The 25,847-nt window shown below is 45.2% G+C and overlaps 1 protein-coding gene across 1 annotated transcript; it reads right to left on the bottom strand.

Moving 5' to 3' along the window:
* Positions 1-5,758: 5,758 nt before the first annotated feature.
* On the bottom strand, positions 5,759-25,281 carry LOC141103861 (uncharacterized). Its single transcript, XM_073593912.1, has 6 exons — positions 21,566-25,281; positions 17,228-17,289; positions 13,978-14,126; positions 9,837-9,925; positions 5,950-6,010; positions 5,759-5,839 (listed from the first exon to the last, which is right to left on the bottom strand). The coding sequence occupies exons 1-5, from the start codon at positions 25,271-25,273 to the stop codon at positions 5,963-5,965; spliced, it is 4,056 nt and encodes a 1,351-aa protein (XP_073450013.1). The 5' UTR covers positions 25,274-25,281; the 3' UTR covers positions 5,759-5,839; positions 5,950-5,962.
* Between the last annotated feature and the right edge of the window lie 566 nt (positions 25,282-25,847).

Here is a 25,847-nt window from a genome sequence, read left to right as displayed (position 1 = left end):
CTTTTTTTCACACAAATAGAGCTTTCTTTTGGTGGTATTTAATCACTGCTGGGTTCTTTATTTTTTGCGCCGTAAAAGAAAAAAGACCGAAAAATCTGTAAAAAAATACATTTTTCTTCATTTCTGTTATAATATTTTGCAAATTAGTAATTTTTCTTCATATATTTTGGCCAAAATTTATACCGCTACATATCTTTGGTAAAAATAACCCAAATCGGTGGATATTATTTGGTCTTTTTGAAAGTTATAGAGTCCAAAAGCTATGGTGCGAATATCTGAAAATTGATCACACCTGAAGTACTGACGGCCTATCTCATTTCTTGAGACCCTAACATGCCAGAAAAGTACAAATACCCCCCAAATGACCCCTTTTTGGAAAGAAGACATTCCAAGGTATTTAGAAAGATGCATGGTGAGTTTTTTGAAGTTGTCATTTTTTCCCACAGTTCTTTGCAAAATCAAGGTTTTTTTTTTTACTTTTTTTTTTTCCCACAAAATTGTCATATTAGCAGGGTATTTCTCACAGACCGCATATGCATACCACAAATTACACCACAAAACACATTCTGCTATTACTCCCGAGTATGGTGATACCACATGTGTGAGACTTTTACACAGCGTGGCCACATACAGAGGCCCAACATGCAGGGGAGCACCTTCAGGCGTTCTGGAGCACCCAGGCCAATTCTGACATTTCTCTCCTACATGTAAAAATCATCATTTATTAGCTAGAAAATTACTTAGAACCCCAAAACATTATATATGTTTTTTTAGCAAAGACCCTAGAGAATACAATGGCGGTCGTTGCAACTTTTTATCTCGCACGGTATTTGCGCAGCAATTTTTTTAACGCGTTTTTTTTGGAAAAAAAACTGTTTTGTGCTTTACAAAAACCAAAACAGTAAAGTTAGCCCAATGTTTTTGCATAATGTGAAAGATGAAGTTACGCCAAGTAAATAGATACCCAACATGTCACCCTTCAAAATTGCACACGCTTGTGGAATGGCGCCAAACTTTGCTACTCAAAAATCCCCATAGGCGATGCTTTAAAATTTTTTACTGGTTACATGTTTTGAGTTACAGAGGAGGTCTAGGGCCAAAATTATTGCTCTCGCTCTACCGATCGCAGCGATACCTCACATGTGTGGTTTGAACACCGTTTTCATATGTGGGCGGGACTTACGTATGCGTTCGCTTCTGCATGCGAGCACACAGGGACAGGGGCGCTTTAAAAATTTTTTTTTTTTTTTTATTGTTCATTTTACTTTATTTATTTTAGTTTGATGCTTTTTTCCAAAAAAAAAAAATTTTGACCACTTTTATTCCTATTACAAGGAATATAAACATCCTTGTAATAGGAATATGGCATGACAGGTCCTCTTTACAGTGAGATAGGGGGTCAATAAGACCCCACATCTCACCTCTAGGCTGGGAAGCCTGAAATGAAAAAAAAAAAAAAAAAAAAGATCCTGGCTTCGATCGTAGCGGTGAGTCGGTAGAAGCACCGGAGGGCGGCGGGAGGGGGGGACGTCCCCTCTCGCCTCCCGTAAGAACGATCAAGCAGTGGAACAGCTGCTATGATCATTCTCATGGTGTAGGGAATCGCCGGCTGAAAAAGCTGATATCTGAATGATCCCTGTAGCTGCAACCATCATTCAGATATCTCTGCACAAAGTCAAGGACGTTGTATGACGGCCAGCGGGCGGGAAGTGGTTAAAACGCTTTTTTTTTTTTAACACAAAGTTGTCCATTTATACAATATTTCTACCACATAACATGTACATGCCAAAAATGACACCCCAAAATAGATTCTCCTGCTCCTCCTGAGTACGGCGATACCCCATGTGTGAGACTTCCACAGCCTGGCCACATACAGAGGGCGAGTACAGCTGAGCATGGCTCAGCATGGCAGGGTATGGGGGAGTATGGCGGAGTATGGCGGAGTATGGCGGGGTATGGCGGAGTATGGCGGGGTATGGCGGAGTATGGCGGGGTATGGCGGGGTATGGCAGGGTATGGCGGGGTATGGCGGGGTATGGCGGGGTATGGCGGAGTATGGCGGAGTATGGCGGAGTATGGCAGAGTATGGCGGATGCATGACAGAGTATGGCGGGGGCATGGCAGAGTATGGCGGGGGCATGGCAGAGTATGGCGGGGGCATGGCAGAGTATTGTGGGGGCATTGCAGAGTATTGCACAGCATTGCAGAGTATTGTGGGGGCATTGCAGAGTATTGCACAGCATTGCAGAGTATTGTGGGGGTATTGCAGAGTATTGTGGGGGCATTGCAGAGTATTGCACAGCATTGCAGAGTATTGTGGGGGTATTGCAGAGTATTGCACAGCATTGCAGAGTATTGTGGGGGTATTGCAGAGTATTGTGGGGGTATTGCAGAGTATTGTGGGGGTATTGCAGAGTATTGCACAGCATTGCAGAGTATTGTGGGGGTATTGCAGAGTATTGTGGGGGTATTGCAGAGTATTGTGGGGGTATTGCAGAGTATTGCACAGCATTAGTAGTGAGGGATGGCTGAGCATGGATGGATGGATGTCTCTGTGCAGCGCTGTGGGCACTACACATCCAGCCCACAGAGCTGCAGACATCCATCCACCTCCCTCCCCGCTCACTGTGTACCGATCGGTACACAGGAGGGGAGGAGAGGAACCGGCGTCAGATGACGCCGGTCTGTTTACATGTGATCGCGCCGCCATTTGACGGCTCGATCACATGGTAAACGGCCGCGATCAGCGGCCATTTACCGGGATCCGTGATGCGCCAGGTCCCCTGGACCCGGCGGTCACGGATATGTTCGGGTGCGCGCCCCAGGGGGCGCGCGAGAGGGGAATTCTGGGAGGACGTCATAGTACGTCCACCCAGAGTTATCCAACCGCCCTGCAGCCGTCATTCGGCTATGGGCCGGTTGGTAACTGGTTAAGCTCTGCCATCAACACCTACAGGCACTTGTGTTCCTCCTGTCCCTTGGCACCATCTGTTCCACTCTCATTGGGGCCTGGGCTGGAGATACAAGTGAGGCCGACCTCATCATTTCAGTCTCCTACCAGGTACGGGACACCTCCTGCTCTCTAGCTCCCTTGTTACCTCCTCCCATGCTCGCCTCCAGGACTTTTCCAGAACCTCTCCCATCCTCTGGAACCCCCTGCCCCAGTATGTCCGGTCAGCTCCTACCCTGTGCGATCCTTGAAAACTCATTTATTCAGGGAAGCCTATCCCACCTCCACCTAACAACTGTACTGTCACCTCCATCAGATCATCCCCCGCAGCTATTACCTTTTGTATCACCTCCCCCTTTCTTTAGATTGTAAGCTCCATGAGCAGGGCCCTCCTATTCCTTCTGTATCAAACTGTATTTTAATTGTACTGTCCCCCTTTATATTGTAAAGTGCTGCTGTTGGCGCTATATAAATCCTGTATAATAAAAATAATAATAATCAAAAGAGCTCAGCGGTGTGTTGCAGGAGTCCTGAAGTGTTTTATTATTTTATCCCCGGCCTACAGTGCTGTCAGGACTGCAGCTGCATGGACCGGGCTGTCACTGTTGCCGCCATGCACTTCAGCTTCTATCCTTCTCCCCGGCTGCAGGCGAACAGAGGAAAGGCTGTATGGGGGGTGCGGAGGAGGGACAGAGAGTCGGCTGGAGGACATTATGAAAGGCTGCCTTGAAGCCATGGACTGTGAGAGCCCCCAAACCGACCAGGATAGAGAGACAAAGAGAATGGCTGCAGTGCAGCTTGGGAATGGAGAAAGCCTGTCCAGGTAGCTGTAAAAGACTTCTGGGAGCAGGGGCGGCCCATCCATTAAGGGCACACGGGAGCCTCCTCCCTTCTCCATCGCCGCCACCGCCCTCTATTCATGAGTCCGGCCCCTTTCCGGCCCTGGCGCATGAATTACAGTGGCAAGGTATTTTTTGAAGCACCTGATTAGAGCCAGAGGCTCTAATAGGCTTCAAAATTGGGTGGGCTCCAGACGCAGAGCATTGCACTCGGAGCCCACCCAGGTGTGTTAGAATAGCGAATGAATATTCGCTATTCTAACACTGAATCACCTCTCTGCCAATCAGGAAGTGTGAGTGTGAGATGCGTTTCCCACTTGGCTGAAAAGGAGAAGCGTTTTGATTGGCCGCCGAGGAGAGAGGGAGGAGACGAAAGTCGTCAAGCAGGGGAAGGAGATGCCTGCTCGTGATGCTCACGGAGGAGAGCTGGGGAAGCTGCCCGTGGTTGAGGTAAGTGCACCGACTGACTGACCGTCCCGACCTGACTCGGGGTGGCGGGTGCACTGTTTGGCGCCCCCCCCAAAAAAAATTACCACCAGCCACCACTGGCTGGAAGCCATTTAGAACTGTGGGGATGTAGTCCCCAGGGGACAGCCTCTATTAGGTGTGATTAAAGATCCCAGAAGGACAGTGTGCTGCAAAAGAAGAGGAAATGGAAGGAGTCTCACAGGGAGAGACTTATTGTGCTGTAGACTCGGGGATGCTACTTGTTGCCAGAGTTTTCTTACCACAATGTCGGAGTGGGCCGGCTATCAGAAGGACCCAGCGAGCTGAAGGATAGGGGTGTTACTGGCTTCATAAGAGATCTTTGCTACAGAGTCCAGGGTTGCCACAACCTTATTACCCTCCTACTTGGGATTTCGTTTGGGAACCTGCACCTTTCACCTTGGCATTGACTTGAGCACTCCAACGCAGGACTCTGGGCCCCAACACTAGCCAACGTCCAGAGCCACACTGGCCAGTGGGAGGGGTTGTGGAGAGACTCTAAGCCTTTTTAGGTGATTATCGCCTTTAGTTAGGGCGCCTTTCTGAATTGAGAACTCAAGCACCCAGAGGGTTTTGGGTCCAGAAATACTTGGTTCCTGCATTGTCGTTGATTGTCATTGTTGCGTTGTACACATTTGTGACTGTTTACTGCCATTTTTTTGCGTGTGCCCAAATAAATTTTCCTTCTTCGGCCTTGGAGTGTCAGGGGGTTGTGGCATTGCTGGAAGTTCTCATTGCCATTTTGGAATCTGGGAACCCATACATAATCGCATAAGCATGTTCGGTATCTACTTGATTGTTATTCTTTTATACATTAGGGTAGCCACATTTTATGAAGATTTTTCTTACATTTTTATTGTAATATATTTTTTATTTTTGTACCATTTAACATAAACATGGACTGTAAAATGATATGGTAATATGTGTGGCCAGCTTTATAGGTATCAGTGCAAACGAACTATCTGTACGGTATTTTTCTGATATTTATGGTCAATGGATAGATAATCGCTGACAGCAAAAATGGGGCTTGGATAATCAACAAAAATAAATAATGTTTTATTGTAATGTTATAATACATTTCTCATTAGTTACATATCAATACAGCAGAAATTTCTGGATATCGAAAAATAAAATACTGATATTCTTACAGTAATTATAAAATAAATAATTGTCATATAAATATTAATATTAAAGCAAACCCAGTCTTTAAAATGTAACAAATTAGCGACTGCAGTCCTGTAACATCTAGCCCTGGTTGTATTCAATGTGGTCTTCAGGAGTAGATGTCATCGGCGTTTCCTTTATTTTGTAGCAGACACTTGGCCTCTGGTTATACAGTTATACTGGCTTTCAATGTCCTGGGATGTAGCTCATCTATGGATCCGTCCATCTCTTGTGTTTTCCTGGGGTATCCAGAGATGATAACTGGAACTCAGTATAGTTGGCACAGGCTGCAGTATATATATGAGATAGTTCTCCACCAAGTTCTCCACCATGGGGTCTTCACAGTGACGTCCAGCAAGTGCCCCTTATATCTTTTCACATCTAAACCTTGAAGGCCAACCTGGAAAAGAGTCAGATCGAAGTTCTTCTTTTACATTGCTCATATTTTCTTCCATTGCTACGCTATTGACAGAGCCATTGAATCAGCAAACTTTAGAGGTTCATACTCACCCAAATGGATGTTTTAGAATCCGGTGTTAAACGAGTATGAAAAGGATCTGGTGTACGCCACCTGGAGAAAGAAGACACCCTTCAGCCATCTAATATATGAGTAAACATTTTTCAAATGCCTTTAAAAGCAGTGGCGGCCCGTCCATTAGGAGTGCTGGGCGCTGCCCCCTCTTCCCATGCCACCCCCTAAATCCAATGGATAGATTCATAGATACATAGCATGAATCTATCCGCGGCCACCCCTATTCAGTTGTCCAACCCCTTTCAGGGCACCAGGCACATGAATTACAGCGGCCAGGGTTTTTTTTTTCTTTGAAGCACCTGATTAGAGCCAGAGGCTCCAATAGGCTTCAAAATAGGGTGGGCACAGGTCACAGAGAATGCGCACCGATCCCACCCAGGTGTGTTACAACTGCGAATGAAGATTCGCTGTTCAAACACTGATCCTCAATCCGGCCAAACAGAAGCGGGTGTGAGACCCGTTTTCTGATTGGCCGAAAAGAGAAGACTCCCGATTGGCCACCAAGGAAGGAGGGAGGAAACAGAAGCCGCCTCTGCCGTGATGAACCGTGGAGAGCAGGAGAATGGGAGGTCACCAAGCAGGGGAAGCTGCTGGTGATGGGGTAAGTGCTACCGATCGATCTGGGGGGGGGGGGGGGAGGGTTTGTGCCTGCACTGAAAGAGTTAATTGCTTCAGTGGTCTAAGGTCCTGACATCATCAAGACCAATGTAGGATCCATAGGGGAGTGCCATCTGTCATGGAAGCAGAGGATCAGGTACATAAAACTGCTTCTCCTCCTGCCAAGACAAAATGAGCTATTAACCTCTGCAGTGCAGGTGCAGCCCCACTGAAAGGGATAATTTAAAATTTTCCTGGAGTTGAGCTTTAAAGTGATACTGAAGCTAAAAACGTTTTTACCTTAAAGTGGTTGTAAACCTTTAATGCCTATACTTACCTGCTTTGTGCAATAGTTTTGCATAGAACAGCCCTGATCCTCTTCTTCTGGGGTCCCCCCGCTGGCGTTCCTGGCTCCTCCTCTTCATCAGGTGCCCCCATGGAAAGTCGCTTTCCCTGGGTGGCACCCGTGCAGGCATGCTCCTGAGTCCTGCTGCAGTATCTATGGACTCGGCCCCACCACCCAGCTCCCGTGTCACAGGATTTGATTGACAACAGTGGGAGCCAATGGCTCCAGCTGCTATCAATCTGTTCAATGAGGAGAAAGACATTGGCTGGAGCCGCTGTGCTCGTGCACATCACTGGATCGGATCAGGCTCAGGTAAGAAAAAGGAGGGGGGGTCGGGGGGGGGGGGGCAGCTGCAGCATAGAAGGCTTATCTTGCAGGTTTTATAGTGTAAGGTATAGTAGGATCCCTCAATAGGTAACCCCTGGGGCTGTAAATATACAGTACTGCTATGTACCTCGGATGTTTCATCACCTCTCTCTCTTGTTGGCTTTTTGCAGTATTTCAGGTTACATTCTCTTAGGACTTATTCATACTATGTTGTTCTGGTAATGTGCGTGCTACCACACTCTTTCCCACAAAGCAGCATTCACATAAGTGCATTGGTGTGATGCAGTGCCAATCCTTTGAAAGCCACCCCAAAACATGTTGTGATGCTCTTGCCCTGTATCCTCGTACCCGCTCTCCCTTGCTCCTGATTGTAGTTTTGGTTCCCCCTTCCCACCTGCTCCCTGCACCTTCAGTTTTCCCCTACTTTTCTGTGCTTCCTATTTTGTATATATTGTATATAGTTAGTTAGGCATCTGTTTGTTAGATTTGTCAGGTATTCTGTCGTTGGGTTTTTGGTTCACTCTTTTTTTTAATGTTTTCTGGTGTTTGGATGGATTTTGTTTCATTGTAAATAAATCTCACCTAAAGCATACACAGTCTGGTCCAAGTTTCCTGAGTGTAGCCATGCAGATCTGGCCATCACTGCTACTGATTACTGACATTAGGTTTTCCCCAGGATTTGTAACTCTTGCATTGGGTTCTGGAGTCCAGAGACTTTATAGAGACCTGGGAGGGATCTGTGAGCCTCTATCCTTGTGTCCACATCTCACTGGAAACCAGCAGCCTGATTGTGCCGGTGTGCATAACCCATTTAGTCAAGAGCTCCTTCCCCTGGAGGCAAGCTGCTTCTGGAGCAACTTTTGTGAAGAGACACAGGTAGGGTGTCTACTTGGGCAATCTAATCTGACCAGGCCGTCACCTGAAGAGGTACTAAGAGTCTGTGTGTAATTAGGTAGGAGGCTGTGCAGACCAAGTAGGGAAGTTTGTTTGTCACACGACTTAGCCCTGGTTCAAACCAGTGCGGTTTTGTGGCTACTTCAGCATAATTTTTGATGGGGCACAGTGTCTGCATTTGATGGGGCACAGTGGGAGCGTTCGATGGGGCACAGTGTCTGTGTTTGATGGGGCACAGTGGGAGCGTTTGATGGGGCACAGTGGGAGCGTTTGATGGGGCACAGTGTCTGCGTTTGATGGGGCACAGTGTCTGCGTTCAATGGGGCACAGTGTCTGCATTCAATGGGGCACAGTGTCTGCGTTCAATGGGGCACAGTGTCTGCGTTCAATGGGGCACAGTGTCTGCGTTCAATGGGGCACAGTGTCTGCGTTCAATGGGGCACAGTGTCTGCGTTCAATGGGGCACAGTGTCTGCGTTCAATGGGGCACAGTGTCTGCGTTCAATGGGGCACAGTGTCTGCGTTCAATGGGGCACAGTGTCTGCGTTCAATGGGGCACAGTGTCTGCGTTCAATGGGGCACAGTGTCCGCGTTCAATGGGGCACAGTGTCCGCGTTCAATGGGGCACAGTGTCTGCGTTTGATGGCCACAGTGGCTGCATTTGATGGGCACAGTGGGAGCATTCGATGGGGCACAGTGGGAGCATTCGATGGGGCACAGTGGGAGCATTCGATGGGGCACAATGTCTGTGTTTGATGGGGCACAGTGTCTGCGTTCGATGGGGCACGGTGTCTGTGTTTGATGGGGCACAGTGGGAGCGTTCAATGGGGCACAGTGTCTGCATTTGATGGGGCACAGTGGGAACGTTCGATGGGGCACAGTGGGAGCGTTCGATGGGGCACAGTGTCTGCGTTTGATGGGGCACAGTGTCCGCGTTCGATGGGGCACAGTGTCTGCGTTCGATGGGGCACAGTGGCTGCATTTGATGGGCACAGTGGGAGCGTTCGATGGGGCACAGAGGGAGCATTCGATGGGGCACAGTGTCTGTGTTTGATGGGGCACAGTGTCTGCGTTCGATGGGGCACAGTGTCTGCGTTCGATGGGGCACAGTGTCTGCGTTCGATGGGGCACAGTGTCTGCGTTCGATGGGGCACAGTGTCTGCGTTCGATGGGGCACAGTGGGAGTGTTCGATGGGGCACAGTGGGAGTGTTCAATGGGGCACAGTGTCTTCGTTTGATGGCCACAGTGGTGGCTTTTGATAGGTACAGTGGGGCTGCAATTGCTGTTTTTTTTTTTTTTTTTCAGAATTGTTCAGTTTGTTTACCTCCCCCAAAAATTGTGAGTACCAGCCGCCACTGACTACATGTATATTTGTTGTGATGCTGAAGACCCCTGTGAGGGTAAACCTTCTATGTGAGTTTTTGAACTTTAATTCTGAATGAAAGTGGGCTGAAAGCTCTGAAATATACTTCAATGGCTGGACTAAAGTTCATGAAAGGCTCTACACTTCTGTAAACCCCACAGACCTTATTATTAGTGAAATCATTTGGTGAATAATCTGTCTGTACCATATAGTTCCCCTATAACCCCTTTAATATTTTAGTAGTGCAAAACTGCATCAGAAACAAATTCATGCTTGTAGTGATATCAGTGTATTTGATTATCCAATATATCACCTTCATATACTCAATAGTTACTTACAAAATAGGCGAGAAGAACAATAGTAACCACTACTACACTTATGATGACCAGGATGGCGATGGCGTAGCCCGGGATTGTGCCGTCCACACCTGTAAAAGGAAACAATATGACATAAAAGTCTCTTCTTATTCAGCAATTATCGCTTCATCTTCTCCTGCCCCATACACACGATCAGATTTTCTGCTGAGTTTTTCCTTCAGATTTACCAAAACCATATAATATCAAACCTTAGGAGTTTCAATGTGTATGCAGTCAGGCAGTCCCTTGCACTACATAGTTTTGGTAAATCTGAAGGAAAAACTCAGCAGAAAATCTGATAGTGTGTGTGTATGGGGCTTTAGGCCCCTGTCACACAGGGCGGATCGGCTCAGAGGACTCCGCTAGCTCAGCGCGCGCGCGGGGGGGTGAGAATCGATCCGCTGATCCCCGCTGAGCTGGCGGATGACAGGTCTGTGTCCGCTCACTGTGCAGGGTCAGACCTGTCAGAGACCCCGCTGTCCTCTGTGGGAGATCGGATCAAAACGGATACGCCAATCCGTTTTCATCTTATCCGATCCACTGGACGGATGGCGAATGTTTTGAGTGGATCTTGTCAGATCGGATGGCAGGCGGGTGTCGGCGGACACATCTCCGCTGACATCCGCCTGCCCATACAAGTCAATGGATGGCCCGCTCGGATCCGCCTGAAAAAAGGGCAGGCAGATTCGATCAGTCCGATTGTGTGAAAGGGACCTAAGGGACCCATGCACGCTGGGCATTTAGCCAAGGTGCATGAGATCCCGGCATACACAGTAGGTGCTGGTGGAAGGCACAGGTGCACCATCCAGCCTTGCTGCTGGCAGCTTATTAAACTCGAGGAGAGGCTGAAAGCTGCTTCAGCTGGACGGTGCCATTAGGGTTCATTCCTCAGCACATGCTGCCCAAAGGCCTGGTTCACATGCATTTTTTAGTGTCATTTCAGAAACACACTACGGTCCATTTAACATGGTTTCCTATGGATGTAGTTCACATCTGTGCATTTTATGGAAAGCACCAGGGATTGTTTTTTTTGGTTTTTGGTTCCATAGACTTCAATGAATCAAAATGTGTATTGAAAAAAAAAATAGCAAAATGCACCTGCAATATGCAAACTGCAACCTGCACCAGGCCTCAATGTAGGTACTGCTTAGTGCACCATCCAGTTGCAGCAGCATTCATCCTTCACAGAGTTTTACAGGCTGCCAGCAGCAAGGCTGGGTGATGTGCCTTCCACCTGCACCAAGGATTAATTCCACCTGTGTTTATGAACAGTGTTACTTTGTGCTTCTCTATCTGCCATCCAATCAATGTTTATAAATAATGTTACATTGTATCTCTCTATCTCCTGTCTGATCAATGTTTATAAATAATGTTACTTTGTATCTCTCTATCTCCTGTCTGATCAATGTTTATACATAATGTTACTTTGTATCTCTCTATCTCCTGTCTGATCAATGTTTATAAACAATGTTACTTTGTATCTATTTTTTGCATCATCTTTAAAAGGTAACAATATTAGTTTGAAGTCTTAAAAGTACACTGATTGTAAAAAAAATTGTTGAAAAAACGTGTGAAGTTGTGCGTTGCCATGTATCGTTGTGACATGCGAAAAAAGGTTTTTTTTTTTTTTTTTTTTTTTACTGCACGTTACAGAAACACACTGGGGTGAAGCTGGCCTTAGAGGGACTCAACCTTCAATACATATGGATGTCTGCTAAATCTCCTGTAGCGCTGCGTAAATTGACGCTGCTATATAAGTACCTGAAATAAATAAAATAAATATTTTGTATGGTAAAAGTTTTTATTTCCAGCTACTTATAAGGATTTTTTCTTTTTTTTTTTTTTAATTGCTGTGCCAATGCCTTAAATTGGAACTTTAGTCAGAAAATGAAGTCCTGTTAGATCACTTCAGGCAGACCCCTTTTGCATGTTTAGCTATGTAAAAAACTAAAAAGAATTGTCTATACTGTTTAAAATCTAGCTATGCAGCTGTCTCACCCTGCTCTGCACATGCTCAGTTGCTTTATTATTAGGCACCAAATTTGTTAAAAATAGCGCTGTTTTACCGCCGACACCCCCACCGCCCCAGTGTGAAAGCAGCCTTATAGTAATAAACTTGAGAGCTGCTCGTAGCTAAACCATAGGCAAAAATTATTAGATCATAAATTAAATAAACCACACTCTCATTTGCACTAAAATACAATTAAAAATCGAAAATGTATAATAAAAGAAGACTCATAAAAGTCCAGTGGATTATTGTGTCTTTCCAAATATTTCAAAAGTAAAGTCTCCACCAACGCCACAGGGTAGTTCCACACCAACAGTGCAGCCTTTCTCAATTCAACACAGAAGAATCCTTGAAATAACTTTTAGGTCTTTCAGGAACCCCTGCCAAAAATGGCTATATCTACAACTCATAATACATTAGTGTGATGGTCAGTGGGAAGAATACCCCTTACACTTGCGGTCATTGGAAAGAATTAACTCCTTACAGATAGCTAAAAAGATCAATGGCGTCAGGGGGAACCTATCAGAGAGGCAGAAATTGCTCATTGCTCAAGGAACCCTTAGCAACCTTTGGAGGAACCCTGGTTGAGAAACCCTGCTTTAGTGTCTCCTCTTCACCAACATACAAGCACACAGCTCGCTCGCCAGAACCATTTGACCCCCATTACAGACGGTCAAATGTAGAATTGGGTGACCGGAATTCAACTTGCCTTAACGTGGGTGGGACTAACATGACACGCCACTTCCGCCTGATTGGAACGCATACCGGCGTTCCCAGAATGTTTTGAATGCTGTGACTATTGCACCGTACACACAGTCGGACTTTCCGCCAACAAGCTCACATCCAACATTTGTTGTTGGAAAATCTGAACGTGTGTACGGGGCATTACTCTACGTATTGTAAGTGTGATTTTAATTTGATTTTAATAAAACCTGGATATACTGCACTATGAGAGGCTTCTCTTTAATCCCCCTTTCTGAACATGGTCTGGCATGAGAATTTAAAAGGCTCAGGAGCACCACTATTGATGACGCACCCAGGGATGCTAATGCAAGTGGAATTTCAGTCACCCAATTCTACATTTGACTGCCTGTAATAGGGGTCAAATGGTTCTGGTGAGTGAGCTGTGTGCTTGAATGTTGGCGAAGAGGAGACCCAAAAGGCACTGTTGGTGTGGTACTACCCTGGTGTTGGTGGACACCAGTGGCTGCTGGTGCTCAATTTTCTTGGGGGGGAGGGGCGGCCCGCGGCTCCCCCAGCCATCCAGCCACTCCCCCCATGAGCTCACTTGCTCGATCGCTGCTTCCCTTCCGCCCCCCCGTTGCTCGATCGCCTGTCGCCCACCAGGCCCCCTGCCAGCCCCACGCTTACCCCATCCAGGTCGTGGATCCCCCCCCACATTCTTCGCCCCAAGTCCCGGCGGTCGCTTCTCCTCTCGGCCAAGCAGGACTTAGGACTTTTGGCCAATCGGGTCTCAGGACCCACTTCCTGATTGGCCGGGAGGAGAAACAGGAAGACATTAGCGAATATTCATTTGTGATTGTCACACAGCTGGGCCCCGAGCCCACCCTTTTTGAAGCCTCTGGCTCTAATCATGTGCTTCAAAAAAAAAAAATAACCCCATTGGAATGCATGCGTCCGGTGACCCTGCATGTAGATTAGGGTCCAGTCGCATGGATTAGGGGGGTGGCGCCCCTGCATGAGCGGCCGTCACTGGACACTTTTCTTTGAAATATTTGGAAAGAACACCGATATTATCACAATAATCCACTGGACTTTTATGAGTCTTTTTATTATATATTTTCAATTTTTTATTTTATTTTTGTGCAAATGAGAATGGTAATTTATGATCTAACAATTACTAATAAAATGTTCCTATATGTCCATGCCGGTAGGATTGCTATTCAGGAATTCTCCTGAAGCTTTGCAGATAGTGGAGCCCGGTCTGTAGAGAACAGACACATGGAAAACACGCCTTTTACGGTGTTTAATTGCAACAAATACTTACAGGGGCTCAGCCTTTAATAGATGTGGATATCTGGCCCCCGTATTTTGTATGATAATAGTTCCTTTTCTTGCTACTCATAAAATTTATTCCTTTATGATTTCACCTACCTGGAGTTGTTGTGTTATCAGCAATGAGAGGGATGTCCCCCAAGGTGCCATTATCTCGTCTATTCCTTTCAAAAATTCTCTGTAATTCTGCGCTACTAGAAATATTATCCGGGAATTCTGCGGAAGTGTTGGCGATGGTGGAACCTGGACTGTAGAGAAAACAGAGAAATATCTCAACTTTAAAAATAAAAAGAAATGTACTTCTGCGCTACTAATATAAAGTAAGTGCTATATATTAAATCTAAGAGGTTGCTACTTAACATCAACTGTCATTAGCAGACCAGAGTAAAAGGAAAAATATGTGAAGCGCTCCCTCTTTTCCGGAAAAAAAAAAAAATATTATGTGGTGTAGATACAAAAAAGCGATACAACCACAATGAAAGAGGTATGTGCAAATTTTATACCCACCAGAGGTCACTGGTTGCACATACCACCTTTGTTGTGATAGATCTAAATATATTTTTGGTGTCATATTCAATACTCCCACTAGGGGGTCACCACTTTATTTTATATTTTTTTGTATTTACACCACATTGTATTTTCAATTTTTTTTTTTGTAAAAAAGAAGGAACGCTTCACATATTTTTGCTTTAAACCACTTCTGCACGGTGAGCTCGGTGGGACGGGGCATGTTTAAATAATTAATTTTATTTCTTATTTATTTTACCTTTTATTTTTTATGCTGTTCTTTAAAAAAAAAAAAAAAAAAAAAAAAAGAAGTATCACTTTTATTCCTATTACAAGGAATGTAAACATCTCTTGTAATAGAAAAAAAACATGACAGGTCCTCTTAAATATGAGATTTGGGGGTCAAAAAGAACCTCACATCTCATATTTACACTAAAATGCAATAAAAAAATAAAAATAAATTAAATGTCATTAAAAATAAATAAATATATAAAAATGTTGCTTTAAGAGTTATGGGCAGAATTGACGTTTTACGTCGCTTGGAATGGTCAAACATTCCCATAGACACACTCCTAAACCTTGTGGACGGCCTTCCCAGAAGAGTTGAAGCTGTTATATCTGCAAAGGGTGGGCCAACCATAGGCGTGCGCAGCGCAGGGGGTGTGCTGGGTGTGCCTGGGCACACCCTAATTACCCTGTATGCCAGGGCCGATGAGAAGGCAGTACAGCCATGCCCCATTAGTCCAAAAGGGGGGCCCAAGCAACTGCCAAGCAGGAGGACCAGCTGTACTGCCTTATTGAAAATATCGATCCTCTTGTTATTCCCATTGCAGTGCTGCCGGCTTCTCCTCCTCTCCCTCCCTCTGGCTGCACTGTAGGGGGATTGGTTTTAGCATCTGAAAAAATTTCAATAAAATAATAAAAATACAAAAAAAGGACTCGCTCACACGTGCTTTGCACTTGTCACTGCCTGTGCTCTGTGTTTGAGCTTTAGGATGCACACACCTATGGGGCCAACTCAATATTGAACCCTATGGACTAAGACTGGGATGCCATTAAAGTTCATGTGCGTGTAAAGGCAGGCGCCCCAATACTTTTGGTAATATAGTGTATGTGTAAAGGGGAATGCTGCCGACTCTGATGTAAAGGGAAACTCTGATGTAAGGGGGGGGGTCTCTTTTCACCAGAAGCCACAGGGTTAATTTGAACATACATAAACATTTGAAAACATACAGGGTAAATTTCATTGCTGGCTGGGATGACCAGAAGCTTTAAAGGATCACTAAGGAAATTTTTTTTTTTTTTTTTAAATGACAAACATGTTATACTTACCTCCACTGTGCAGCTCGTTTTGCACAAAGTGGCCCCGAACCTGGTCTTCTGGGGTCCCTCGGCTGTCTCAGCTCCTCCCCGCAAGGACTCAACACTTTCATGCGAGCTCCCTCACACGGTGTTGAGTGCTTGCGGGCGCCCTCCCGTGATACAGCCATAGCCGCTCACTGTATCACTCGGCCCCGCCCCCCGGCGCGCCGCGTCATTGGATGTGATTGACAGCAGCGCGAGCCAATGGCTGCGCTGCTTTCAATCCATCCGCTGTAACCAATCAACGGCCAGACTGAGCGGCGAAGAGGATGTAGGGGGAGAGCGCGGGACTTTCGAGAGGTCAGGTAAGTAATACGGGGGGGGAGGCGCTATTGTCGGATGTTTTTGGTGAAAAAACTTTTACCTTTACAACCCCTTAAGACCCCTTTCACACTGGGGCGCTTTTCAGGTCGTTTTTGCGCTAAAAATATCGCATGTAAAGCACCTGAAAAGCGCCTCTCAGGCCACCCCAGTGTGAAAGTCCGAGTGCTATCACACTGAGGCGGTGCGCTTGCAGGACGGGAAAAAAAAAGTCCTGCAAGCAGCCTTTTTGGGGCGGTGCATGAGTGGTGTATACACCGCTCCTCTACCGCCCCTGACCATTGAAATGAATGGGTGCCGCTTTCAAAGCGCCGTAAAAATGCTTTGGAAGCAGCGTTAAGCGGGTGCTTTTAACCCCTTCTGGGGGGGGGTTAAATGCGCGCTTCTAGCGGCGACGAAGTCTCGCTAAAACTAGCGGCGCTTTGCCGCTGACGCCTGAACTGCCCCAGTGTGAAAGGGATCCAAGTGCAATACATCTACACTGCCTAGACAGCTAAACCAATTCTCCATACTGCACAGCCTGCAAGGAGGACCTGTGACTGGTGACAACCATTCTGAACTCTCCTCCTGTATATCTGATGTCAGTTCTTCTTGAATCACAACCTCTGTAGTCCTTAATAAAACAGTGATGGGCGTGTGTTATCTTTCCATGCGCACAGATTTTCTGTGTTTAAGTTGGTTTATTAGACATGTGCACTGACAAAAAATGTGTTCGTTTTCGTTTCATTCCTTTTTTTTGCTTTTTTCGGAACTTCGGAAATTCGAAATTCCGAAAATTCGAATTTTCGATTTTCGGATTTCTGAATTTCTGAATTTTCGAATTTTCAAATTTCTGAATTTTTCCAATTTCTGAAATTTCGAATTTTCGGAAATTCGGAATTTGAAAAATTTGGAAATTCGACATTTGGAAATTCGAAAATGTGAAAAATTTGGAAATTTCGGAATTAACGAATTTGTCAAAATTCGTTAAAAAAAGAATTCGGAACTAAACGAATTGCTCATGTCTATGGTTTATCATCCTCCCTGTAGGGGCCCCTTCCACCCCCCAGGCCCCAGAGCAGTTGCATGGGCTGCTATAGCTATTGTTTGGCCATTGGGCCTTCTCCAGAATCCTGTGCACCGTCCACTCCCCTCATATGATAACATTGGGACAACTTACCTGAAGCCGTGTACGGTGACACCAATACAGTCAAACAAGGTTTGCCGAATGAGTATGAGCGCCTGCAAAAGAGAACATAAATAATTTGGTTATTGATTTGTCATGTTAACATTTGAAGGCCGAGAATTCAGAAGTCAGAAAATGTGATTCAAGCGTTAGTCCTGATTCACACCTATACATAGCTCCCAACTGTCCCTGATTTCGAGGGACTTGTCCCTGATTTGGAGCAATGTCCCTCTGTCCCTCATTTTGGTCTGATCTATATAGATGTACATAAAATGCACTTTTTATCTCTCAAAAAGTGTTTCCCAGAGCTAAACCTTTCATCTGATTTCTAAATTGCTGCATTTGTAAATCCCAAAAGCCAATATAAAGGAATAATAGTGGTAAAAAAAAAAGCACTTGTGGGTTTAACCAACTTTGTTTTTTGTACAATTCTCCTTTAACCACTTGCCGACCGCCGCACGCCGATGTACGTCCAAAGTTTGGCGGCGGATATCGTTGTTATGGCAGCAGCTAGCTGCCATAACCCCGGTATCCCTGTTTTCGTGCGGCGGTCGGCTTTCAGATAAAAGTGGTCTCTGCGGCGAATTCGCCGCGAGATTACTTTTATCGGTGGCGGGAGAGAGGCCCGCCCCCCTCCCGCCGCAATCCGGTGCCCTCCGCCGCTTCATCCATCGGTAGCGGCGGAGGCGATCGCGTCCTTCTCCCTGCTGTGCCTGAAGACGAGTGAGGCTAAGATGGCGCCCACTCGTCTCCATGACACTGCTGGGCGGAAGCGACGTCAAAACGGCACTTCCGCCCATACGTCTTAAAAGGCACATTTTTTTCAGTGTCATTTTTTTATGACTTTTTTTTTATTGCATTTTAGTGTAAATATGAGATCTGAGGTCTTTTTGACTCCCAGATCTCATTTTTAAGAGGTCCTGCCATGCTTTTTTTCTATTACAAGGGATGTTTACATTCCTTGTAATAGGAATAAAAGTGACACAATTTTTTTTTTTAAACAGTGTAAAAATAAATAAAATCATGTAAAATAAATAATAAAAATGAATTTTTTTTTTTTTTTAAAAGTCCCCCGTCCCGACGAGCTCGCGCGCAGAAGCGAACGCATACGTGAGTAGCGCCCGCTTATGAAAACGGTGGTCAAACCACACATGTGAGGTATCGCCCTGCGACCGGTAGAGCGAGAGCAATAATTCTAGCCCTAGACATCCTCTGTAACGCAAAACATGCAACCTGTAGAATTTTTTAAACGTCGCCTATGGAGATTTTTGAGGGTAAAAGTTTGACGCCATTCCACGAGCGGGCGCAATTTTGAAGTGTGACATGTTGGGTATCAATTTACTCGGCGGAACATTATCTTTTACAATCTAAAAAAAAATTGGGCTAACTTTACTGTTGTCTTATTTTTTTATTCAAAAAAGTGAATTTTTTCCAAAAAAAAATTGCGCAAATGCGGTGTGAAAAAAAGTATTGTAATGACCGCCATTTTATTCTCTAGGGTGTTAGAAAAAAACAATATATAATGTTTTGGGGGTTCTAAGTAATTTTCTAGCAAAAAAAAAACTGTTTTAAACATGTAAACACCTAAATTCCAAAACGAGGCTGGTCCTTAAGTGGTTAAGGGGGCGTGGCAAGGGGTGTGTCCTATGCCTGCATACTTTTGCTGATAGGTGTCCCTCATTCCCATCTCAAAAAGTTGCAGTTTGCACATTGCAGGTGCATTTTGTGTTTTTTTTCAACACACATTTTTGATCCATTGAAGTCTATGGAACCAAAAACCAAAAAAGCAATCCCTGGCCCTTTCCGTATAATGCACAGATGTGAACTACATCCATAGGAAACCATGTTAAATGGACTGAAGTGTGTTTCTGCAAAAACTGAAAATGCACTAAAATAAATGCATAGGAGCGAACCAGGCCTAAGTCCAGCTAAATTGTTCTGTGAATGGAAAGATTAGAACCTCTGTCAGGTTTTTTACTGTTATCCAGGGCGATAGGGAGATTTCCCCCTCACTTCCTGTTCCTGCTGGCAATGGTTTCACTAGATAGGAAGTGATGGGAAATCTCCAACATCAGCACAGACAGAAATTAAAATGCCTTTTTTAGTAGAATTAAGAAAGATTAGACCCCCCGTCCAATTTTTACCGCTGTCTGTGCCTCATTTTTGCAGATTTTCCCCTCACTTCCAGTTTGTTAGTACAGTTGTCACCAGGACAGGAAAATTAGGGGAAATCAAAAACAAACTGACGGAGGTTCCAATCCTTCTCCACTCCTTTCAAAAACAAAAAAAAAGGGTTTTGGTTGGATATACACTTTAACCACTTCAGCTCCGGAAGGTTTACCCCCCTTGCAGCGCTTTACAAAAAAAAAATCATTCATTCATTCATTAATGACCAGGCCATTTTTTGCGATACGGCACTGCGTTACTTTAACTGACAATCGCGCGGTCGTGCGACACTGTACACAAATAAAATTGACGTCCTTTTTTTTCCCACAAATAGAGCTTTCTTTTGGTGGTATTTGATCACCTCTGCGGTTTTTATTTTTTGCGCTATTAACAAAAAAAGACCAAAAATTTTGAAAAAAAAAAAAAAAAAAAAAGTTTTTTACTTTCTGCCATAAAACACATCCAATAAAAAAATGTAAAAAAAAAAAAAAAAAAAAAAAAAATCGAATTTCTTCATAAATTTAGGCCAATACGTATCCTGCTACAATTTTTTTGCAAAAAAAAAATCCCAATAAGCATATATTGATTGGTTTGCGCAAAAGTTATAGCGTCTACAAGCTATGGGATAGATTTATGAAAATAGAATTTTTTATCTATTTTTTACTAGTAATGGCAGCGATCAGTGATTTTTAGCGGGACTGCGACATTGCGACGGACATATCTCACTCCAAGTGGCACTTTTTGGTGACTAGTGAAACAAATACAGTGATAAGTGTTAAAAAAAAATAGACTGTCACTGTACTAAGGACACTAGCAGGGAAGGGGTTAACATTGGGGGGGGGGGTGATCAAAACGTTAAATATGTTCCCTGAGAGTGCTTACTAAATGTGGGGGAGGTGCTTTGACTGGGGGGAAGACAGAGATCCGAGTTCCTGCTTAGCAGAAACACAAAGATCTCAATCTTCCCTTCTGACAGGACGACGATCTCCCTTGTCTCCCGTTGTGTCCAATCACAGTGGGAGCGGGCCGCCGGCCACGCGCGTGCGCGCCTCCGACCCGAAGAAAAAAAGAATCACGTACAGGTACGCGACTTCGCGCTGAAGGGCCGCCGTGCCGCAGTATATATGCGTGGGGTGGCCCGGAAGCGGTTAAAGAAAACGGCTTGTAATGCCGCGTACACACGGGCAGACTTTGACGGACTAGGTCCGGCGGACTTTTCGACGGACTTTCCGACTGACTTTCCGAATGAATGGACTTGCCTACACACAATCAACCACAGTCCGACGGATTCGTACGTGATGACGTACACCGGACTAAAACAAGGAAGTTCATAGCCAGTAGCCAATAGCTGCCCTTGCGCCGGTTTTTGTCCGTCGGACCAGCATACAGACGAGCGGATTTTTCGACCGGACTCGAGTCCGTCGGAAAGATTTGAAACATGTTTTATTTTTAGGTCCGTCGGACTTTTGGGGAAAAAAAAAAGTCCGTTGGAGCCCACACACGATCGAATTGTCCGACAGAGTCCGGTCTGCCGGATCTAGTCCGTCAAAGTCCGCTCGTGTGTATGCGGCATAAGAGAATTTGGCTCCCATTGCTATCGTTCTGAAAATGCTCTGTGCCTGGCTGTCTATGACTTCAATATTCTCAGTGACTGAGCAAGAACAGCAGAGTGAAGTCAGAACACCTTCAGGGGGAAGCAAATGCCGACCTCCAGGTGTTGTGTCCCATGAAGCATTCGAAATTTTGGAAATTCGAAAATTTGGAGATTGAAAATCTGAATTTTCGAACTTCTGAAAAAAAGCAAAAAAACAAATGAAACGGAAATCGAACAAATTTTTTGTCAGTGCACATGTCTAGTCAGGTCCTTGACAGCCTGGGCTCATAGGAAGTGCATTGAGTGAAGCTAGCGGTCATTCAACCTGAAAGAGGACTGGAGAGTCTGCGGGGACAGAGCCGGCGATAAGGTGAGAATTGCGGCGAGAGTTGAAAAAAAAAGTAGCCAATTTAAAAAAAAAAAGTTAATATAGCTGTGCTTAAAAAAAAAAAAAAAAATGAAATGATTATTTCATTATAGTTCCCTTCAAACTATCTAAAAAAAATGTTAATACATTTATGTCAAGAAACTGAATAATATTTTAGGCCAATAAGAAGAGTTCATATACTCACATATATCCTAATCCTGTGACTAAGTTCCTTGTACAGTTTGGATGAAGAATTCCTATATTCCACTCTGAAGGGCAGATCCATTCTTATAATAAAGAAATAACTATAGGTTCTCTGTGCCGTGATTGTGGGCTTAATTGTTGTTGTAGTTGTGCTCTGTACTGCTGTAGTACTTGGTTCTGCAGTTGTTGTTGGTGTTGCTGTAGTACTGGGTGTTACAATTGCTGTTAGTAATGATGTAGTTGCAGTGGGTGCAGTTTTAGCTGTGGATGTTGCGTTTTTCAATCCTGCTGTAGTTGTAGCTGGTGCGGTGGTAGTCAGTGTTGCTGTAGCTCTAGTTGGTGCATTTGCCTTTGATGCTGCTGTTGTTGCTTGTGCGGTTGTTGTTGGTGATGTTGCAGTTGTAGAAGGCGCAGTTATAGACGATACTGCTGTAGTTTTACCCGGTGCAGTTGTACTCAGTTCTGCTGTGCTTGTAGTCGGTGCAGCTGTAGCTTCTGTTGCAGTTGTAGCTGGCACTGCTGTAGTTGCAGCGGGTGCAGTTTTAGCTGTGGGTGTTGCGTTTTTCGATCCTGCTGTAGTTGTAGCTAGTGTGGTGGTAGTCAGTGTTGCTGTAGCTATAGTTGGTGCATTTGCCGTTGATGCTTCTGTTGTTGCTTGTGCGGTTGTTGTTTGTGATGTTGCAGTTGTAGTAGGAGCAGTCATAGACGATACTGCTGTCGTTTTACCCGGTGCAGTTGCAGTCAGTTCTGCTGTGCTTGTAGTCTGTGCAGCTGTAGCTGTAGCAGGTGTAGCTGCTGCTTCTGTAGCAGTGCTTCTTGCAGTTGTCAGTAATACTGTAGTTGTAGCTGGTGCAGTTGTAGTTAGTGCATCTTTAGTTGTTGGTGCAGCTGATGTCACTGTAGTTGTAGCTGGTGTAGTTCTAGTACGTGCTGCCAAGGATGTGAGTCCTGCATCTGTTTCCAGTGTTGCTCTAGTTGTAGCTGGGCCATTTGTAGTTGGCGATGTTGTAGTTGTGGGGGAACCTGCGGTTGTAGTTGGTTCAGTTATGGATGGTACCGCTGTAGATTTATCTGATGCAGTTGTAGTCAATTCGGTTCTAGTTGTAGCTAGTGAAGATGTAGACGGTGCTGTTGAAGTTGTAGGCGATGCGGTTGTTGTCAGTAATGTTGCAATGGGAGACACTGTAGTAGCTGGTGCTGCAGTGTTCGTCAGCGCTGCAGTAGCTGGCATCGTTGAAACTGTAGCTTTAGAAGTTATTAATGCTGATTGAGTTGTGGGTGCTGCATTTGTCAGTGCTGCTGTAGTTGTAGCTGGTGCAGTTGTATTCTGTACTTCAGTTGTAGTCGGTGCGGCTGCCGTTGTAGCTGGTGCAGTTGTATTCTGTACTTTAGTAGTTGTTGGTGCTGCTGTAGTTGTAGCTGGTACAGTTGTATTCTGTACTTCAGTTGTAGTCGGTGCGGCTGCCGTTGTAGCTGGTGCAGTTGTATTCTGTACTTTAGTAGTTGTTGGTGCTGCTGTAGTTGTAGCTGGTGCAGTTGTATTCTGTACTTCAGTTGTAGTTGGTGCTGCTGTAGTTGTAGCTGGTGCAGTTGTATTCTGTAATTTAGTAGTTGTTGGTGCTGCTGTAGTTGTAGCTTGTGCAGTTGTATTCTGTACTTCAGTTGTAGTTAGTGCGGCTGTCGTTGTAGCTGACATCACTGTAGTTGTAGCAGGTGTTGTTCTAGTAAGTGCTGTTGAAGTTGTGAGTGCTGCATCGGTTTTCGGTGCTGCTGTACTTGTAGCTGGTGCAGTTGTAGTTTTTGCTGCTGTACTTTGTGGAGCTGCAGTTTTAGTCAGTGTTGTAGTTACAGTTGATGCTGCTATAGTTGTATGTTCTGCAATTGTAGATGGTTCAGCTATACTTACTCGAGTTGCTGTAGTTGTACCTGTTGCAGTTGTTGTGAGTAATTCTGTACTTGTAGCTGATGCAGTTTTAGTCTGTTCTACTATAGTTGTGGGTGCTGCTGCAGTTTTGGTTGGTGTTGCTGGAGTTGTAGTTGGTGCAGTCGAAGTCAGTACAACTGTAGTTTTGGCTGCTTCAGTTCTTGATACTGTAATTGGGGCTGCGGTTGTAGCTGGTGCAGTTGTATTTGGTGCTTCTGCAGCTGTCGGTACTACTGAAGTTGTGGGTGCTGCAGTTGTTGTCAGTGCTGCTGTAGTTGCACCGGTAGCTGGTGGAGTTGTAATTTGTGCTGTTTTAGCTGGCGCAGTTGGTGCTTCTGTAGTATTGGGTGCTGCAGTTGTAGTAGGTGCCGTAATCATAGTCAATGCTTTTGTGGTTGTTGGAGTTTGTACTGCATAGGTTGTAGGTGGATCATACGTACTTGATACGGATTTACTTGTAAGTGGTGCAGTTGTAGATGATTCTGCTGTGGTTGTGGGTGCTGCTGTGGTTATTGCTGGTGAAGTTGTACTTGGTTCTACTGAAGCTGTGGGTGCTGCAGTTGTTTGTGCTGCTGTGTGTGGTGCTGCATTGGTAGTTGGTGCTGCCATAGTTGTAGCTGGTGCTGCTGAACTTGTGGTAGATATAGTTTTCAGCACCACTGAAGTTGTTGGTGCTACAGTTATACTCGGGGCTGCTGTAGTTCCATCTAGTGCAGTCGTAGCTGTGGTGGCAGCAGTTGTCAATTCTGCTGTATTTGGCACTTCAGTTGTAGTTAGTTTAATTGTTGTTGTGAGTGCTGCAGTTGTTACTGCTGTTCTAGTTATAGCTGGTGCAGTTGTAGTCAGTGTTGGTGCAGTTGTATTTGGTGCTGCTGAAGTTATGGGGGCTGCAACGGTAGTCAGTGTTGATGTTGTAGCTGGTGAAGCTGTTAATGTAGCTGCAGCAGTTGTTAGCAATGCTGCTGTAGTTCTTAGTGATGCAGTTCTAGGTAAGTCTGCTGTAGTTAATTCTGAGGTTATAGCTGGTGCAGCTGTACTTGTTGCTGCAGCGGTTGTAGTTAGTGCTTCTGTAGTACTTGCTGTTAGTAATGATGTAGTTGTAGTTGGTGCAGTTTTAGTTGTGGGTGTTGCAGTTGTCAGGACTGCTCTAGTTGTAGCTGGTACAGCGGCAGTCAGTGCTGAAGGTGTAGTTGCTGCTGCTGTTGTTGTTGTAGCTGGTGCAGTTGTACTTGGTGGTGTTGAAGTTTTTGATGCTGCAGTTGATGTTATTGCGTCTGTAGTTGCACTTGGTTTAATTGTAGGTGGTGTAGTTGGTGCAGCTGCAATAGTAGTCAGTGTTAAAGTTGTAGTTGGTGCTGCTGTTGTTGTAGCCGGTGCAGTTGTATTCGGTGCTGCTGAAGTTATGGGGGCTGCAGTGGTAGTCAGTGTTGAAGTTGTAGCTGGTGAAGCTTTAGTGGTAGCTGCAGCAGTTGTTAGCAATACTGCTGTAGTTCTTAGTGCTATAGTTGTAGGCAAGTCTGCTGTAGTTAATGCTGAGGTTATAGCTGGTGCAGCTGTACTTGTTACTGCAGTGGTTGTAGTTAGTGCTCCTGTAGTACTAGCTGTTGCAATTGCTGTTAGTAATGATGTAGTTGTAGCTGGTGCAGTTTTAGTTGTGGGTGTTGCAGTTGTCAGGACCGCTGTAGTTGTAGCTGGTACAGTGGCAGTTAGTGCTGAAGGTGTAGTTGCCGCTCCTATTGTTGTAGCTGGTGCAGTTGTACTTAGTGGTGGTGAAGTTGTTGTCATTGCTTCTTTAGTTGTACTCGGTGTATTTGTAGTTGGTGTAGTTGGTGCTGCTGCAATTGTAGTTAGTGGTGTAGTCGTAACGGGCGCTTCTGTAGTTGCGGGTGCTGGAGGAACCAGGAAAGACAAAATATAAGCAGATTAAACTTTAGCTTTAACTGGAGGTGTATGTGACAGACCTAGCCGGGACAGAGGCTTTTGGAGGGGACTGAATGCCAGCCTCTTGCCGACTGATTATGGGCCCTGGCATTTGGGGGAACGGTGCTCGTTGTGAGCTGTATGCCTGGGGACCCTGGAAGTAATATTACTTTGGATTCAAGTCCATGTCCCCCAAAAACACAAAACTCTGGGAACCCAGTATGTGCCATATTATAGATAGTGACTGCTTCACAATGTTGTGTGTATATATTGTGTGTTGTCTCATGCTGTTGTGTACTATTTGCTGTGCTAGTTTGGGGTGGGGCTGTATTCCAATGTTCTATTGTGTCTGTCTGCCTTGGCTCACAGGATGTGTATCTCTATGGAGGGAGGGGGGGATTCCTCCAGCAGCCCCCTGCTGATAAGACTGTGTACTGAT

The sequence above is a fragment of the Aquarana catesbeiana genome, linkage group LG07 (genome assembly GCF_042186555.1).
Source record: "Aquarana catesbeiana isolate 2022-GZ linkage group LG07, ASM4218655v1, whole genome shotgun sequence".
Lineage (NCBI taxonomy): Eukaryota > Metazoa > Chordata > Amphibia > Anura > Ranidae > Aquarana > Aquarana catesbeiana.
This window is presented reverse-complemented; position numbering and strand designations above follow the sequence as displayed.